The sequence below is a fragment of the Micropterus dolomieu genome, linkage group LG08 (assembly GCF_021292245.1).
Source record: "Micropterus dolomieu isolate WLL.071019.BEF.003 ecotype Adirondacks linkage group LG08, ASM2129224v1, whole genome shotgun sequence".
NCBI classification, from domain to species: domain Eukaryota; kingdom Metazoa; phylum Chordata; class Actinopteri; order Centrarchiformes; family Centrarchidae; genus Micropterus; species Micropterus dolomieu.
This window is the reverse complement of record NC_060157.1, coordinates 6,958,270-6,974,149: the sequence shown is the minus strand read 5'-3', so window position 1 is coordinate 6,974,149 and position 15,880 is coordinate 6,958,270. Positions and strand designations below refer to the sequence as shown.

The following is a 15,880-nucleotide window of genomic DNA, read 5'->3' as shown; positions in this document are numbered from 1 at the left end:
GGCTCCCGGGAGCAGACAGTGGTGCGGGCAGCAGACAGCACAGGTAGCCTTCGTGGACCTCCCTCCTCCTCTTCGTCCTCCTCTTCCAGCCGTCGTGTGAAGGATGCCGAGTCCTCCTCCCAGCCGTGCGACCTGTATCACAAGCAGTACAGCTTGAAGCGGAAGAGCGAGGAGGTGGACAGCAGCGACAGCGTCCAGATACTGGAGGAGCTCTCAGCGCCTGTGGTCTCAAACCGCACTGGTGGTGGAGGGGGAACCACCACAGCTCAGTCCATAGCACATTCCACTTCTACCACAAAGAGCAGCAACTCCCACAGCGAGGGCGACTACCAGCTGGTCCAGCATGAGATTCTGTGCTCGATGTCTAACAGCTACGAGGTGCTCGAGTTCCTGGGACGCGGCACCTTTGGCCAGGTGGCAAAATGCTGGAAGCGGGGCACAAACGAGATTGTGGCAATTAAAATCTTGAAGAACCATCCTTCTTATGCTCGGCAAGGTCAAATTGAAGTGAGTGTGTTGTGTTAAAAAGAATAAAAACTCCAGGGATGACATATTCCTTTATAACAGTAAACTTGGGCAGCGTAGTTTATTTTGACACAATCCCACATACACCAACCTGTTGTTACCCACTCGATTATTCTCTAACCCTTCGCATCCAATTCCCTTTATATTAACATCCATTAAACTGTAATTGTTTGGACATCCATAGGTGCAGTGCTAATTCAGCATGACGACTAATGGTGCAAATCTGACAAAATGTAAACAAACATAAGGCACAAAAAAGATCATGCCACATTCATGTCTTGTAGGAAGGATGGTAGAGATGGGAAAGATTGCCATGCTGTGATTTCAGAGTTGGTCTTGTGAGGATTAAAATACTGTACACTGACAAAATAACAACATCACATTGAAAATTGATGGTCTTTGGTTGTTTGGAGGCGTCCATATTTGTATTCGTTTTTGCACTTCAGTATTAGTGTCATGTCAGATATATCTGAGCTTTCAGAAACATTTTGCCAGTTTTAATTACAACTTGGAAGTTGACATTGCTCTCTAAATATCAGAATCTGCCATTGAAAAACCGACATCGGTCGACAGAACACAATTACACCAAATAGAAGTTGACAAAAACAATAGGATTGACACACATTAGTATTTTCGTCAACTCTGGTTGTTTTTAAATGTGCTTTATAAATAATCTTGACTTGACAAAATCCATGAACTTTTCTCGTTTTGCATTGTAAGTACTTGTTTTAATACAGTACCAAGGTTTAGTATGCCAGCATGGCTGTTATATTCCCGGAGCACTGACACTCTCCTCTGTCCCTTCATATATAGATACAGTATCTAGTGTTGAAAACCTGTGGACATACAGGCAAAAAAACTCAAATCTATTTGATTTTAGCTGAGTGAAAAAAACAAAGGGTCTTCAGTATTATCCATTAATGAATATCATAATATCTTCGTCTTCCTCTCCCTCCTCCCTACAGGTGAGCATCCTTAGCAGGCTGAGCACAGAGAACGCCGATGAGTTCAACTTTGTCCGCTCATACGAGTGTTTCCAGCACAAGAACCACACGTGCCTTGTGTTTGAGATGCTGGAGCAGAACCTTTACGACTTCCTGAAGCACAGCAAGTTCAGCCCGCTGCTGCTCAAGTGTATACGACCTATTCTGCAGCAGGTCGCCACAGCACTGATGAAGCTGAAAAGCCTGGGACTGATCCACGCCGACCTGAAGCCTGAAAACATCATGTTAGTAGATCCTCTGAGGCAGCCGTACCGAGTGAAAGTCATTGATTTCGGCTCTGCCAGCCACGTGTCCAAAGCAGTTTGCTCCACCTATCTGCAGTCACGGTACTACAGGTGAGTACGTTAGCCTGGACTGTACAGAAAAGACTTTGGATAATGACATCATTGTCTTTGTAACGTGAAAATTACCTGCTGTGTGATCTTGTAATTTGGCAATTGTGGTGTGCTTGCAGAGCTCCGGAGATCATTCTGGGACTTCCTTTCTGTGAAGCGATCGACATGTGGTCTTTGGGATGTGTCATTGCTGAGCTGTTCTTGGGATGGCCCCTTTATCCTGGTGCCTCAGAGTATGACCAGGTCAGCTGCACCACTGTCATATATATACTTATATACATACTCTGAAGTGACTCTTATTTTCTTTCTCAATAGGAAACGTTAATAAATCATTATACATTTAAACATATCACAAATATTTTTTTAAATGGAATAGTTTGACATTTTTGGGAACATGCTTAATTGCTCGTTTTCCAAAAGTTGGATGAGAACATTGATACTTCTCTCATACCTGTCCCTTCCATATCTTCTTTTTCTGTGAATTTTTCTTTATTTTGCTAAATTCTTTTGTTTGATGTTATAATAAGCCATGTTAGGCCTCACATATTTCTTGACAGGTTGCGGTGACTTTCTGGAGTCTCTGTTGATTGGGCCTGGCTAGCTATTGCCCCGTTTCCAGTCATTATGCTAAGTTAAGCTAATGGGCTGCAGGCTGTAGCTTCATACTGAACAAACTAAAAATAGAGTGGTATCAACCTTCTCATCTAACTCTCGGCAGGAAAGCCAATAAGCACATTTTCCAAAATGTTGAACTATTCCTTTAAATGGTGTTTTAGCACTTACTCTGTGAGTTCAGCGTGACAGTTTAGCTAAAATAATGACCTATCACATTGTTTGCGTATCAATTTTGTATGCTTTTCACGTGGATCTAATGTGTAAATCAACAAGACCACATTCAGAGGCTGACAAAACCAGCCCTCAGGTGGTGTTAACTGTATAAACTACCAATATAGGTCACATGGTTTACATTTGTCTCAATCTAGCCGCTGACTTCTCTTATTTTTCTTCCAATTTTCTCTCTCAGATTCGTTACATTTCACAGACCCAGGGCCTTCCAGCAGAGTACCTGCTGAGTGCAGGAACCAAGACCAGCCGTTTTTTCAACAGAGGCCCTGACTCGAGCTACCCCCTCTGGAGACTCAAAGTGAGTGACTCCGCAGTGACCGCACATCATTTCTGAGCCGTTCTGTCATAAGCAAATGTACAGTACATTTACTGAAGTCTTGCTGTGTTTTCTTTTTCTGCAGACACCTGCAGAGCATGAGGCGGAGATGGGCATCAAGTCAAAGGAGGCAAGAAAATACATCTTCAACTGTCTAGATGATATGATGCAGGTGAGGAATGAGCTGTTTAATTTCAGATCCTGCAGGTGACATTAATGTTGTGGCTTAACCCCACCCCGCCTCCTATGCACAGTACTTTCAATACTAACCACCTGGACCTTTCACACATTGGAGTTTGACGAACTTCCTGTTCCCCTCTGCAGGTGAACATGACGAGTCTGGAGGGGACTGACATCTTGGCAGAGAAGGCAGACAGGCGGGAGTTCATAGACCTGCTAAAGAAGATGTTGACACTAGATGCGGACAAAAGGATCACGCCCATGAAGACACTGAACCACCCCTTTGTTACCATGACTCACCTGCTGCACTTCCCTCACAGCTCACAGTAAGCCAACAAGTTCAGGATTGTTCTGATGCTCAGCTGTAGAGGTTTTCAAAGATGATCAGTAGAGGTGTTACATTTATGTTTTTGTAGTTATGATCAGTTGAAATGAATACTGTGGTTTAGCATTGCACGCTAGTGCCCAGGATTCAACCTGTGCGCCTGTTTGATATTTTTTACTTTTTTGTAGTGTGAAGTCCTGCTTCCAAAATATGGATATATGCAAACGCAGATGCAGCGCCTTTGAGAACGGAAAAAATATGTTTGCTAGCAACAATACCCCAAGTGCAGCCACCAACCTCACTGTCACCTTCAGTAGCCAACTAAACCAGCACAATCAGGTGAGAACTTTTGCTCTAATCTGCTTCAGGGTCATTTTGTTTTTTATAACATTATTCTTGTTGATTCAGTTTTTACTTGGCAGGTTATGTCAGTTGCTTTATAAAGTTATGTCTCTGGGGCCTCATTTGTCAACCGTGTGTACGCTGACACCATGTGCATGCTCTTTTCTACGCATAGAATCTGATTTCTTCTTGTGCTAGAGTGTGCGTTCCTGAACACGTGAATTTCCATTTTTTTTTGAACTACAAGGTAAAAATGTATTTCAATTATTGCCTCTATTTTTGCTTGTCTCTAGTACTGCACCACTGAGCACTTGTGGCTGCATATGAAAGACACAGAGCTATTAGTGACATTCAATTGGATTAATCTGTATTACTTATGAAGTATTATGCTTTAGTACCTTTCATTTTGATTGATTTAACTAAGCTGCATATATGTTCTTTTATGCTAAAAGTGCAACAATTAAAAAACAAATTAAAACAAATCTGTAATTGCAATAAAGTGGTACTACAGTTGACCATCACGTCAATTGAAATCATCTTCCCCCGTTCTGTATCTTATTTATCTTTGTACAAGCCACTTATGGAAATATCAAATTTAAACAGTTTTGTTTATTGAAATTTATTGTGAAAATATTACTGTAGTGATCTTGTTGTTCATAGATAATAAGCGCAACGTTATTTCAATGCATTTGACGAATCGTGCATACCGCAGCGCTCGCAGTCTAACTACATTTGTTCATAATAACTAATTATATAACAACAAATGTAGTGTGGAAATAGTGGGATACAAAATAAAACCATTGACAATGCAGGAACAAATATTAGACTTTTGTCCATAAGTTTGGCGTAAGATTGTGAAACTTTCCCAGACGCCTGCTCTTGGGTACAGTGTCTTAACCTTGTTGTCTGTGATGTTTTTTTGTCTCAGTCTTTCTTGGCTGCTACTTTTTTCCATGAAAACCTTCTTTGGTATTCAGGGGGCATTTCTGTGTGTCTGTCCACATGCAGGTGCAGCTGGATGTAGAACAGATGAGATTTATCATTGTTCATTGCATGAAGTTACCTGTGCATGTTTGATAAATACCAATTTTCTGGTTTGTACTGACAGTTCTTATGCATATATTTATAACTTAATCTACGGATGCTTTGTTGAATGAGGCCCCATGACTTTCTTGCTGAGCACAACTCATTCTTTCAGGCATTGAATACAGTATTTTCTGCATGCTGTGTCTTATAGATGGCCTCTGCAGGAGGCCAGTCCCTGTCCCTAAGCAGTAATGTCCCATTGCTGAACTACCAGCCTGGCCTCTACCAGCAGGCCACCATAAACATCCCTGGCCTAACCCAGCAGGGTGTACCCCTGCAGACCAGACCCACCCAGCTCTGCACCCAGACTGAGCCCTTCCAGCAAACACTCATAGTTTGCCCCCCCACCATCCAGGGTGAGAATGCAAGATGTTAGTGTCTATTGTCTGAAATTACCAGTTGTTCTCCAACCTGCAACAAAGGAAAGAAACATTTTACTGATATTTTACAGATAACTTTATAATCCATAAATGTCTATATCTATATTGTACATTTAGTATTTTGTATAGTATTATGTAATTGATTTTTAAATAATATAATATGCCTCCACCTTTTCCTAATAGGTCTTCAAACATCCAATAAGACCTCTGGTTATCCAGTGAGAATGGACAACTCAGTACCCTTAGTTCCTCAGAACCAGTCATCCCAGTCCCTTCACATCCAGCCCAGCATGCTGGCACAGGTAGGACCCCGCCGCTTCACCACTAGGGTTGGGCTTCAATGGATTTTATTGAATCTGATTCCAGGATTGAATCCACTCATTAAAATGATCAGCATCAGCAGTGGTGAATTGCAACCAAGTAAATTATATTTATAATATTTAGTAAAGTACAATTTTGTGGTACTGGTATTTGTGTATTTCTATTTCCACTACATTTATCTGAAAGTTGTACCTACCTGTTACTTTACATATTAGTATTTTAAATAAACACTTGTGAAATACACTGTATTATTAAAGATTAAACCAGTGGTTCTCAACATTTTATCATAGTCATAGCCGTGTCTAGTTGGGGCCTTTTGTTAAGTTGCAGATTTAGTTATTTAGGAATTAAATAGAAAATAAAAACAAGATCAAACAGGACAGTAAAAGTTACAGTGCATGTAAGATATTAATCAAAAGTAAGAGGCAGCAGCAAAAACAAAATTCTTCCAGATTTATAGTGTATAAAAACTGAATGCTGCTTCTCCATGTCCAAAACCTGAGAGATCTGGATGGTTCATAACATAGCAGAACATTAGAAATGTATATTGGCCCTGAAACATTCAGTTCTTTATAAACCAACAGTAATATTTTAAAATAAATTCTTTGTCAGACAGGAAAATACCTCAGAACTGGAGTGATGTCATCCACCCTTGGTCTTAGTAAGGTTTCGAGTAGCAGCGTTCTGAATCAGCTGCAGCTGGCTGATTTTTTTGAGAGACCTGTAAAAAAAATAATCAGTTAAGTTGACTGAAGATAAGACAAAGGGACATTTTCCCTCTGAACTTCTAAAATGGTTCTAAAGTCCAAAATATGAATACCAGTTTGTTTAGAAGAACTTGAATCACCTCATGACCCCTCATATTTATGGTGATTTGTCAGGTAAACCAGTGGAAAATGAAAAGCTGCTATCAGAACGTTTTGCGCATTGCTAATAAAAAAGACCAGAGAGAGAGATAAAAAGGTATCAGCCTCAATATTGATGACCCTCCGCAGCTGTGCTTTGGTTTGTGTACATGTTGTTGATGTTTGTTTGTTGTTGTTTTATGCCAAAAACATGCTCTCCTTTCCCCTCTCTTCACAAATCTAAAGATCTCAATGATTCTGAAAATCAGTATTCTTGTTCTGGTCTGAAAACTCAAGTAACCTTTTTTTTTTTAGGATTCAGTAGAACATAAAGCAGGTCTATTCCAAATGTTCCCTAAGTCTGTTTGGATATCTGAACACCTCCACTCCTTTCACCCTCCCCTGACACCTCCTCCCAGGCCTCCCTTCTGGTAAGCAGCTTGTACACCTCGGTGGCTGCAATGCCGCCTATGGGCTCTGTCCGGCGGCCAGTTTGCTGCAGGGGTGAAAGCCTATGTGGCTTGCAGTATCAGAACGTCTCCATGCTGGTAAAACTTCATCATCAAAACTGCCACCTTGGTTGAAATCTCTTCTTTCTTCGTTTGGTTTGTACTTTTACTTGCAGCTTTGTGGGCCAGATGCATAAAACTCTGAAGATTCACAACTAAAGCAGACAGAAACATGCAGACGCATACTTTGTCTGATTTGTAAGGCACATGCACCAAGTACACTTGGTCCTATTTTTATGAATCTCACATCCACTTCCCCCCACCCATTAATTAATATAGAAACGCACTTAACATCAGTTTTCATAACGATACTTGTGCCTGCTCCACCACTAATTAGATCTGTCAATGAAAAGAAGAGTAATTAAACTGATTGTGTCACATCATTAGAAGGCCGTAAGGGAAATAATGGCTCAGATGTAATAAAAGTAATGATAAAACTCCTCATTCATAATTTAAGTTTATAAATGTGCCTTAGAACACTTTGTAGACTGCAAAAATAAAAAACAGTGAAATTGGCAAACAACCTCACTTTATAATTAATCTCCTCATCATATCACCTGCTGCTATCTCAGCAAAAACTGTGTGCGCGCCTGATCTGAAGTATGCATGAGGCACATTATTCTTTTTATGAATATGGGATATGGTGTGTTGGCACCCCTTAGTGTCCCCTTTTTTCCCTCCCTAGGTGTTAAAACAAACACATGTTCAATGCAAGTTAATTTTGGCTGTTACTGATGCTAATACTGTTTAGTTTACTCATAAAATACGTGATGCAGTGTCTAAATAACACTGTTTTATAAATTAATTTATACATAATTCCTTATATTTAATGGACAGACCAAGAGAGTGGTATCAATCTTCTCATCCAACCCTCCAGCGCATAGGCATATTTCCCAAAATGTCAGAATTCCTTTAAAAACTTATTTGCCAAATGCTGACTTCCACACTGTAACCCCTAGTGACACAATTTTGTAAATATCAAAAATCAGAAGATTTTAGAAATTCAAGTTAAATAATCAGCAAGTTAAATAATCGGTCCAAAAGGATCATGAGTGTCACATATCCACTATGTGTAGAGCTTGTGCGCCTCCTTGTGGTAGATTAAAAAAAGACACCGGCAGACAGCAATTCACACTGCTCCTTTTCAACGCTTTAGACATGTCTGCTAATGTTTTTATAACAAAATTTCAGGAGTCGTCGCTATCGCAGTGAGATCAGTGCTGATAACTTCGGTCATTTCCTTTTTCCAATATAACACATTTCTTTCAGTGTCAGGTTGGCTGACTGGTTTCTGACCCTCTCTGAAATGTGAAATGTTGTGTTTTACATGTCTTTTTTGAAGCTTTGGTTGGTATTTACTCTCCTTTAGCACATGTCCTTCTGAGCAGTAACACATACACAGGAATACGTCTGGAAACCAGATGCAGATGGTGGCCATGCTCCGTCATCTGGAGTTTGGTTCAGCTGTCAGTATGTCAGGGCTTAATTTTAATGCGACATCTGCTGGATGGAAAATAAACCCTGGCACCTATTCTACTATGGTCAATAGACTGCTATGTCTCTACTGAAGTTTCTGAAGGGCACTTTTAACGTGTTTATGTATGTGTGTGTGCATACAGCAGGGTTGGCCAGCAGGCACACAGCAGATCCTCATCCCTTCCACATGGCAGCAGATGCCAGGCATGGCCATCCACAACCCTGGGCAGGCTGTAGTGCCCGACTCACCCGTGGGAGCCTCTGTCTCCGACAGTCAAGCCTCTGGCTGGAGGTGAGTAACAGGACTCTTCTTTTCATTTACATTTAAAACCAAAGCTTCATTATAATTCTGGAATGTAATAGAAAGTTTAGTAAATGTAGTCATACAGAAGTGATGCGGTTTAAATAAGCAAGTTACATTGGTTTGTCCTTTTCATAGGGGTCGCAATGGAAGCCAGTATGATGGCGTCAGCCAGCAGGACTCTGGTGTTGGCCGTCACGCTGCCTCCCAAAGCCACAACTCGGGGGCAGCACAGTCAAGAGCCCAACAGGGCAAGAGGTCAAAGGCTCGACATGCTGAGAGCAGAGCCAGGTATCCTGTCAGTCACATTATTATTAACATGTTGTTGGGGGGCCGGTCGTACTTAAATTGCAGAGTTGGTTATTTCATCCCTGGTTTCTCCACACACCTCCAAGACAGTAGGCCTGCAGCGATTTTCATTAAACCATTAATCTTCTGTCAGTAAATAGTGAAAAATACTATTACTTACAGTCATACAGTCTGTTATTGGTTATTTGAAAGAAGTACATGCTATAAAGAAAACAAATAGCTGGCAGGCTACTTTTGTTTCCATTTCTCAGCTTAACACGAAGACGTAACAATTTTTAAAATATTGAAAGAGATTTATTATTTGCAATAAAGGCAGTGATGGAGCATCTCTCCCCCCTCCAGGCCTGTATCGTCAGTGCTGTCTGCCACCACTGTGGTCCACAACACTCCAGCTTTTGCTGGTGACCAGTCTCAACCCATCATCATCTCTGACACACCTAGTCCTGCTGTCAGCATCATCACCATCCACAGCGACTCTGAAGATGAGGATGACAGGAAGTTCCCTGCATCCTGGTGAGCTCATTTGCTGTCTGTAGAATTTGCATTTTCACACTTTGAGTGACATTGAGTTCTTATTCTGCTGAAATTGTGATTGGCTCTTATTTTCTCTTGCAGCTCTGGAACTAGCCAAAGGACCAATGTAATCAGCTGTGTGACGGTACATGACTCCCATGACTCTGACTCCTCCACCAGCAGCCCCCTGAGCCCCAAGACCACATCACAGCCCACCAAGTCTCTGGCCATCATAATGCCCTCTGTGAAGAGCCAGCCAGGGGAGAGCACAACCCATAAAGCTCCAGCAGCTTCAGGTCCTCGAACCACACTGAATCCACATTTAATTCGATCCAGCCATGTATATTAATCTCTAGTCTTTAAATATATTAAGTGGATCCAGCACTCAGTTTGACAGGTTAAACTGGAATGATACAAATCCATTTTTCTTCAAGCTGCTGTCTCTTCTTAGTGCTCACAGTTTACTGTCTGGTTTTGCACTGGTAGATCAAGCTACAAGTGGCTCTGGAAAGTCAAAGAAGAGTTCAACTCAGCAGTCCAGTCGCCCAGGAGATCCCAACACTGATCGCAATCAACGGGCTGCATCTAGCAGATCTCAGCCTCTTAACCTGAGTCAGGTAACAGATTTCCAATAGAGCTAATGTCTGCTCCCAAGGTGAATCCATAGAGAGTCTGGTTCTGTCCCAATACTCGACTTGTATAATATATTTCCAAATATTGCAAAAGTGCCCATTAAGACTGCAAGTGTGTCGAGTTGAGCTCAGGCGCTTTATTGGTAAAAAAACAAATAAAACACTAGGATTTTTATTACAAGTCTCATTAAAGAGTAAACATTTTGCATATTAGATCATTTAACTATTGACTGTTATGATTTCTGCCATACTTGCCTACTCTTAACAGCCAACCTTTTCCATAATTTTCAAAGGTCATAGAGTACAGCACAGCGCTGCTCTCTTGGTTTTATTTTGATTAGCCGGCGCCTTTCTGACTGTCAAACAGAGAACCATTATTTGGTATGCTTACATTAGCTAGACAACCTCCTGGAGTGGTATTCAGAGCCAAGTATATCTCACCATTCACAATGGTCTACTGCGCCAACAGTCCAGTTATTGGCGGTAGTGCACATATAGGCTGGTTTTAGGACCGACAGACATGAAGTTTAAGTTTGTGACATGTTGGATTCCTCATGAATATTATTAATCATGTCCAAACACTACAGGGTTATGGCAAAATATCCAATGATGGTAAATGTGTCCCACTGAGCTCTGATAACCTTCTACACACTTGCAGTCTTAACGAAATACGTTACAGTCTGTATAATAGAGGTTGATGTAGCCTCCGGGTCTGTAAAGTGAAGCGAATGCGAAGTGCCTGAAACCTGCAGTCTTTCTAATGTCCAGCAGGGGTCGACACCACTGGTTGCAAAAAGTCAGATTGCAGACATCTATGACAAAATTAACTTACTTCTTAGTTGATTCATTACCTTGGTAAACACTGAGGTATGTTCTCAGTCGCTAGTTTCAAGTCTTCTTCAATACAGCATGATGTTCATTTAGTAAATTATGGTGCCATTTAAGGGGAAAATAGACAACGCAGGGTATGCTTGAGGGCATGGCCGCCTTGTGGTTGATAAGTCGCTACCACCGCAACCTGTCAATCAAGATAGACACAAATCGCAGTGTGTATTCAGGTCATGAAAGTTTTAAACATTTTAGTCACGTAAAAAATGGCTTGTTTAGCTTTCGGTTGTACTAAAAGACACTCTAGCCAGCTGTTCATTTTTTCCAGTAAGTAATTTGGTTTTATGCATAAACTGTATATAAGAAGTGGACGTAGTCATCGTGACGTCACCTGCTGTTTTGTGGACTGCCGTTTTAAAGCCTCGAGTTTGGCCAATGGGGCGCTGCCATATTGATTTTTTGCAACCAGCGGCACCAGACATGACTATATTTGGACGAGACGATGGAGCTAACTGTCGTTTGTGGAGCTAGCTAGCTTGCTGAGCTAGGTGCATCTGGAATTCACGTTAACGTAATTTTAACAGGGTTGACAATTTTGTCTAGCGAACAAGAGTCTTCAAACTAAATGTACTCACCAGAGAAAGTGAACAGCCAACTCTTAATACGCTTTTTCAACGGCGCTGGTTACATTTACACAGTGCCATGGTTGGGAGTCACTCAAGCCTGATTGACAGGTCGACATGGTAACGGCTTGTCAATCATAGATAATCCTGCCCTGAAGCGTACTCTGTTTTATGGTCTATTTTCCTGTAAATGGGACCATAATTTACTAAATGAACATCATGTTGTATTAGAGAAGACTTGAAACTAGAGATTGAGACCATAAACCCATCAGGAAAGTGATTACTGAGGTAATAAATCAGGTGAGAAATAGGGTCATTTTACCATTATTTCTTATGGAACCAAACTTTTTTCAACCAGAAGATTCGCCCCCTGCTGGCCGTTCGATAGAATGCAGGTTTAAGGGACTTACGCGTTCGCCTCAGGTCTCTGACCGGAACCTTTCCGCTTGGTTTTAAGCATGTTTCTTGCTAGAATCCCACATAAATTCACAGTTAAGTGAATTACAGATGCACCTTGCTAACCAGGCTTGCTAGTGCTAGCTGATAACTTGGCGTGTTCAGGTTGTCAGTCAGATCCAACACTTGCTCCTACCCAGCTACATCCTCTCGTCCAAATATGGTCACTTCTGGCTCCAGACAAAACAAGATGGTGACAACCTAAATGCCAAACTCAAGGCTCTTTGAACGGTAGTGCACAAACCATTGGGTGACATCATGGTGGCTACGTCAATAATTTTATGCTACTCACAAATACTGCAAGAGTTTTGTGATGAACCCTGATTTTGTAGAGGCCAATGTTCTGTTTCAGGTACAGCAGTCTGTGCTGTCATCATCCCAGGACCAAACAGGAAGTAGTAGTTCCCTGAGGCGGCAGCCCACATACCCACCTCCCGTCACCTCTCACTCATCCTACAATGCCATCTTCAGCTCAACCCCAAACCTGTACGCTTACCCGGCATCTGCTGCCCTGGCCTCTGTGTCCCAAGCTGTCGACCAGATGCAAGGTGGCTCGTCCCGCCACAGCAGGGCGAGCGGCACTTACTCTTCCCTGGCACTGCTCCAGAAGAACGGCAGCCTGGCACTGGGAGGGCCTGCTCCGGGACAATATGGCAACCACCCCCAACAACAGCAGCAGCAGCAGCAGCTGGGAGGGCAGCCTTTCCACCACTCCAGTGCTACCTACCAGCGAAAACTCAACCAGTATCCCTACCTGTAAAGACCGATGGCTGATTGAGACTGTAGCTCTGCATGAAGCCCAAATGGAGACCGAAACTAGAGGGGAGCACAAGCTCATCACAGGTGGCTGTGATTACATTCGTTTTCAACTCAACTTTTAACTTTCCTTTACTGTCCAATCCATATTTCATAATAATCAGAGAAACAGAATGTGTTTATATTTTAATCATGGTCCATTTTTTTTAAAAATAAATTCCAACTTTGGGGGGGGGGTTGCATTACATATGGTATGTAAACGACAACAAACAGTGCAGTCTGTAAGTATCTAAACAGTGACATTTCTGTTGGCACTGTACTACACATTGTAAAATGAAATAATAAGTATGAGGTTAGTGCCAACTTTCACCTTTATTTTAGGGGGTTTACATCCATGTTAGTTCTGACTGATCAATCTTATTTTCATCATTATCAAGCGATCAATAAGAAAACTTTTTATTTGGGGATGGATTCCAAAATCAGGTATTAAAATTGTCCCAAGGGCTAAAGACAGTAGTATTTATCCTCTTTCCTGCTCTGTGTGAGGGGTGAGCTCCTACACACAGATTACTGTAAGTGCAATAAAACCTTCACAAAGTTAAAAAAGCCAATACTTGATCAATACTAGTAATAGCTTATAATATATAATTAATACTAATAGCTGTTTTAAGTCAGCAGTCTGTCATCCTCTGTCACTGGGTTTTACACGAGCACAGTGTGCTAGCTCAGCTTATATGGAATTGTTACTAAAACTAAGACGAAAGCTGACTGTAGTCTGTTTAGCCGAGTTCACCCTGTGCGTTAAAATTTGATAAAGTCTTGTAAACCTAACTGCTGGCTGAGACAAACCAGCCCCTCCTGACAGGAGGAGTCACAGTAGCAAAGGACAGGAGGAAGGACTGATGTTTTTTTTTTTTTCTTAACTTCACTCAGTATTTTGATGTCAGGAATGTGATTTATTTTACGGACTATATATATAGTGACTTTGCCGTTGTAAACTTTACTTTTGCTGCTGTAGAAACATTGTTATATTTTAAATATTCAGTACTGTTCTGAAGTTAAAAGACAACCAGTCTGACATAGGAACTAATAAGTACACTTCAATATTTGTTTATTTATTGCAAGTCATATCACAATGACACAAGTCATAGCACAATATTGAACAATGTTATCGCACATTTTCCTCATTATGCAGGCCTAATCATCCAATGAAATCAGTAGAAATTGTAGCTCTTTTTATATGAAGTCCCCAAATAAAGTTACTTACAGACTGCGACTTCAAGTTGATGTTTAACAAAACCTCTTGTTTTTTTGAGAAGTGTGAAACTGGATCTTGCTGCTTTCGATTATCATTAAAAATAATTGGTTAAAAGTTGCATTTACATATACGCAATCGCCTTACTCCTTTAGGCCAATGTCTTATTTATAAGAATATAAGTTAGATAAATATGTTGTATGTTTCATTTATGAATGTACTGTGTGTGTTATCTGTATTATGGAGGGGGGGGGGGGGAGAAAGTAAGACATGTACTGTATAATGTGTCACTGTGTTGTACAAATGTTTTCCTATTTTGTTTTAGTACTGGCCATTGACTTGATTATATTTATATGTTCAGTATGTTGAATGATGCAGTACGTAAAGTACAGTAGGGTGTGGTTTTTAGAGGGGACTGTCATGTTTTTTACAGTTTTAAAATTATTCTTAAGGTTGCATGTGTCTGACATGGAGTAGCATTCAAGACAGGTTTGTAAACTGCAGCTTCAACTGATTTTCAGTGTTGCTTGCAGAAGGATTATTAATGTTATCTTTGATTTGTACAACAAACACTTTAATGATATTGGGAAATGTAAAAGCGCTTGTCTTGTGAAGTGATGTTTGTGAAGTAAAGCGTGCACATCAAATCTGATTGAGTATCACCATCATGTAAAAAGCCATTCAGATTGCAATTTTAAAATTCACAGTAATTTGTTTGAATTGTGAATAGTCCAATCCGACAAAGATGATAATTTTAATGAATTGATGTTTAGTATGTAATTGCTTCTAAACAAATCATTGGTTTGGTGAAATGATGGTTGTTCTTACAATCCTGCTGTGTTGTGAAGTGCTACATTACATAGAACACACAATGAACCTTAACCCGTATCTACGCAATAAAATCTTACCAAAACAGAATTTGGGACTAATTCATTATTGAAACTAAAGTGTTTTCAAATTAACCAATTCCACAATCTCATATACACTCGAATTACATCTAGAATACAGGAGTGTATTGATTCAACGTACTTCTGCACCTACTGACTATTACCAATTAATCTGTCAATTACTTTCTCAATTGGTCTAAAAAAAAATAAAAACCTCTACAAAATGTATTTTGGCATTTTTGCTAAAATTACTTAAATGCCAATACATTTTTGTCTATGGATTAATCAACTAATCTACAAATGGTTGCAGCTGTAGATTTAGAGAATCAACTGTACTTGAAAGAACAGATGACGAAAGAGCTACTATAGACAGATGTGATAAATAAATATCAATGTGCATCACAATGAATGTAGCTTTAATACTATTGGATGGACTGTCATCAAACTTTGTACAAACATATTGTCCACAGTGGATTAATCATAATTGATTTGGGGATCCCCTGACTTTTCCTCTAGTGCCAGCATGAAGTTGACATTTGTAATTTTTAGTAAAATGTCTCCACTTGGATAGGTTGCCATTAAATTTTGTACAATTAACATTAATGTTCCCATAATGACGACTTATATAGCTTTGATAATCCACCTGACCACCATCAGGTCAAATGTTTGTTTCAAATGTCTAATTCTTTGCTAATTAGCAAATGTTCGAATGCTAACACACTAAAGGGGGTGGAGCATGGTGAACATTAAAACCTGCTAAACATCACCATGTTTGTATCATCTTTGTAAGCATGCTGAAATTAGCATTTAGCTACAAACGCCGAAGTACA

General features: G+C 40.5%; 2 protein-coding genes and 1 long non-coding RNA gene across 15 annotated transcripts in view; 1 reads left to right on the top strand and 2 right to left on the bottom strand.

Annotated features, from left to right (window-relative positions):
- The window catches only part of hipk1a (homeodomain interacting protein kinase 1a), a 19,237-nt gene extending 4,156 nt beyond the window's left edge, over positions 1-15,081 (top strand). The window contains exons 3-17 of one of the 3 annotated variants that reach the window (XM_046056425.1): positions 22-507; positions 1,491-1,864; positions 1,984-2,107; positions 2,889-3,008; positions 3,112-3,198; positions 3,351-3,532; positions 3,720-3,870; positions 5,111-5,315; positions 5,523-5,641; positions 8,637-8,782; positions 8,930-9,082; positions 9,443-9,613; positions 9,716-9,909; positions 10,100-10,230; positions 12,505-15,081. In XM_046056425.1, the coding sequence (XP_045912381.1) occupies positions 22-507; positions 1,491-1,864; positions 1,984-2,107; positions 2,889-3,008; positions 3,112-3,198; positions 3,351-3,532; positions 3,720-3,870; positions 5,111-5,315; positions 5,523-5,641; positions 8,637-8,782; positions 8,930-9,082; positions 9,443-9,613; positions 9,716-9,909; positions 10,100-10,230; positions 12,505-12,912 (3,051 nt within the window). In that variant the 3' untranslated portion in view covers positions 12,913-15,081. Of the gene's footprint in view, positions 508-1,490; positions 1,865-1,983; positions 2,108-2,888; positions 3,009-3,111; positions 3,199-3,350; positions 3,533-3,719; positions 3,871-5,110; positions 5,316-5,522; positions 5,642-8,633; positions 8,783-8,929; positions 9,083-9,442; positions 9,614-9,715; positions 9,910-10,099; positions 10,231-12,504 lie in introns of all 3 variants that reach the window. The other 2 variants (XM_046056424.1, XM_046056423.1) reach the window with 2 other exon arrangements.
- Positions 1-15,880, bottom strand: part of LOC123975176 (basement membrane-specific heparan sulfate proteoglycan core protein-like) — a gene marked incomplete at its 3' end in the record, with an annotated part of 647,231 nt that overhangs the window by 346,844 nt on the left and 284,507 nt on the right.
- Positions 31-6,787, bottom strand: LOC123975207. 5 transcript variants are annotated; one of them, XR_006825998.1, is made up of 6 exons: positions 6,285-6,787; positions 5,510-5,695; positions 3,507-5,370; positions 3,297-3,422; positions 1,940-2,120; positions 532-1,844 (listed from the first exon to the last, which is right to left on the bottom strand). It is a non-coding gene; the product is annotated as an uncharacterized LOC123975207 (long non-coding RNA). The 5 variants fall into 5 exon arrangements; XR_006825999.1 differs by lacking the exon at positions 532-1,844 and adding an exon at positions 31-425 and having other exon boundaries at positions 3,297-5,370; XR_006825997.1 differs by having other exon boundaries at positions 3,297-5,370.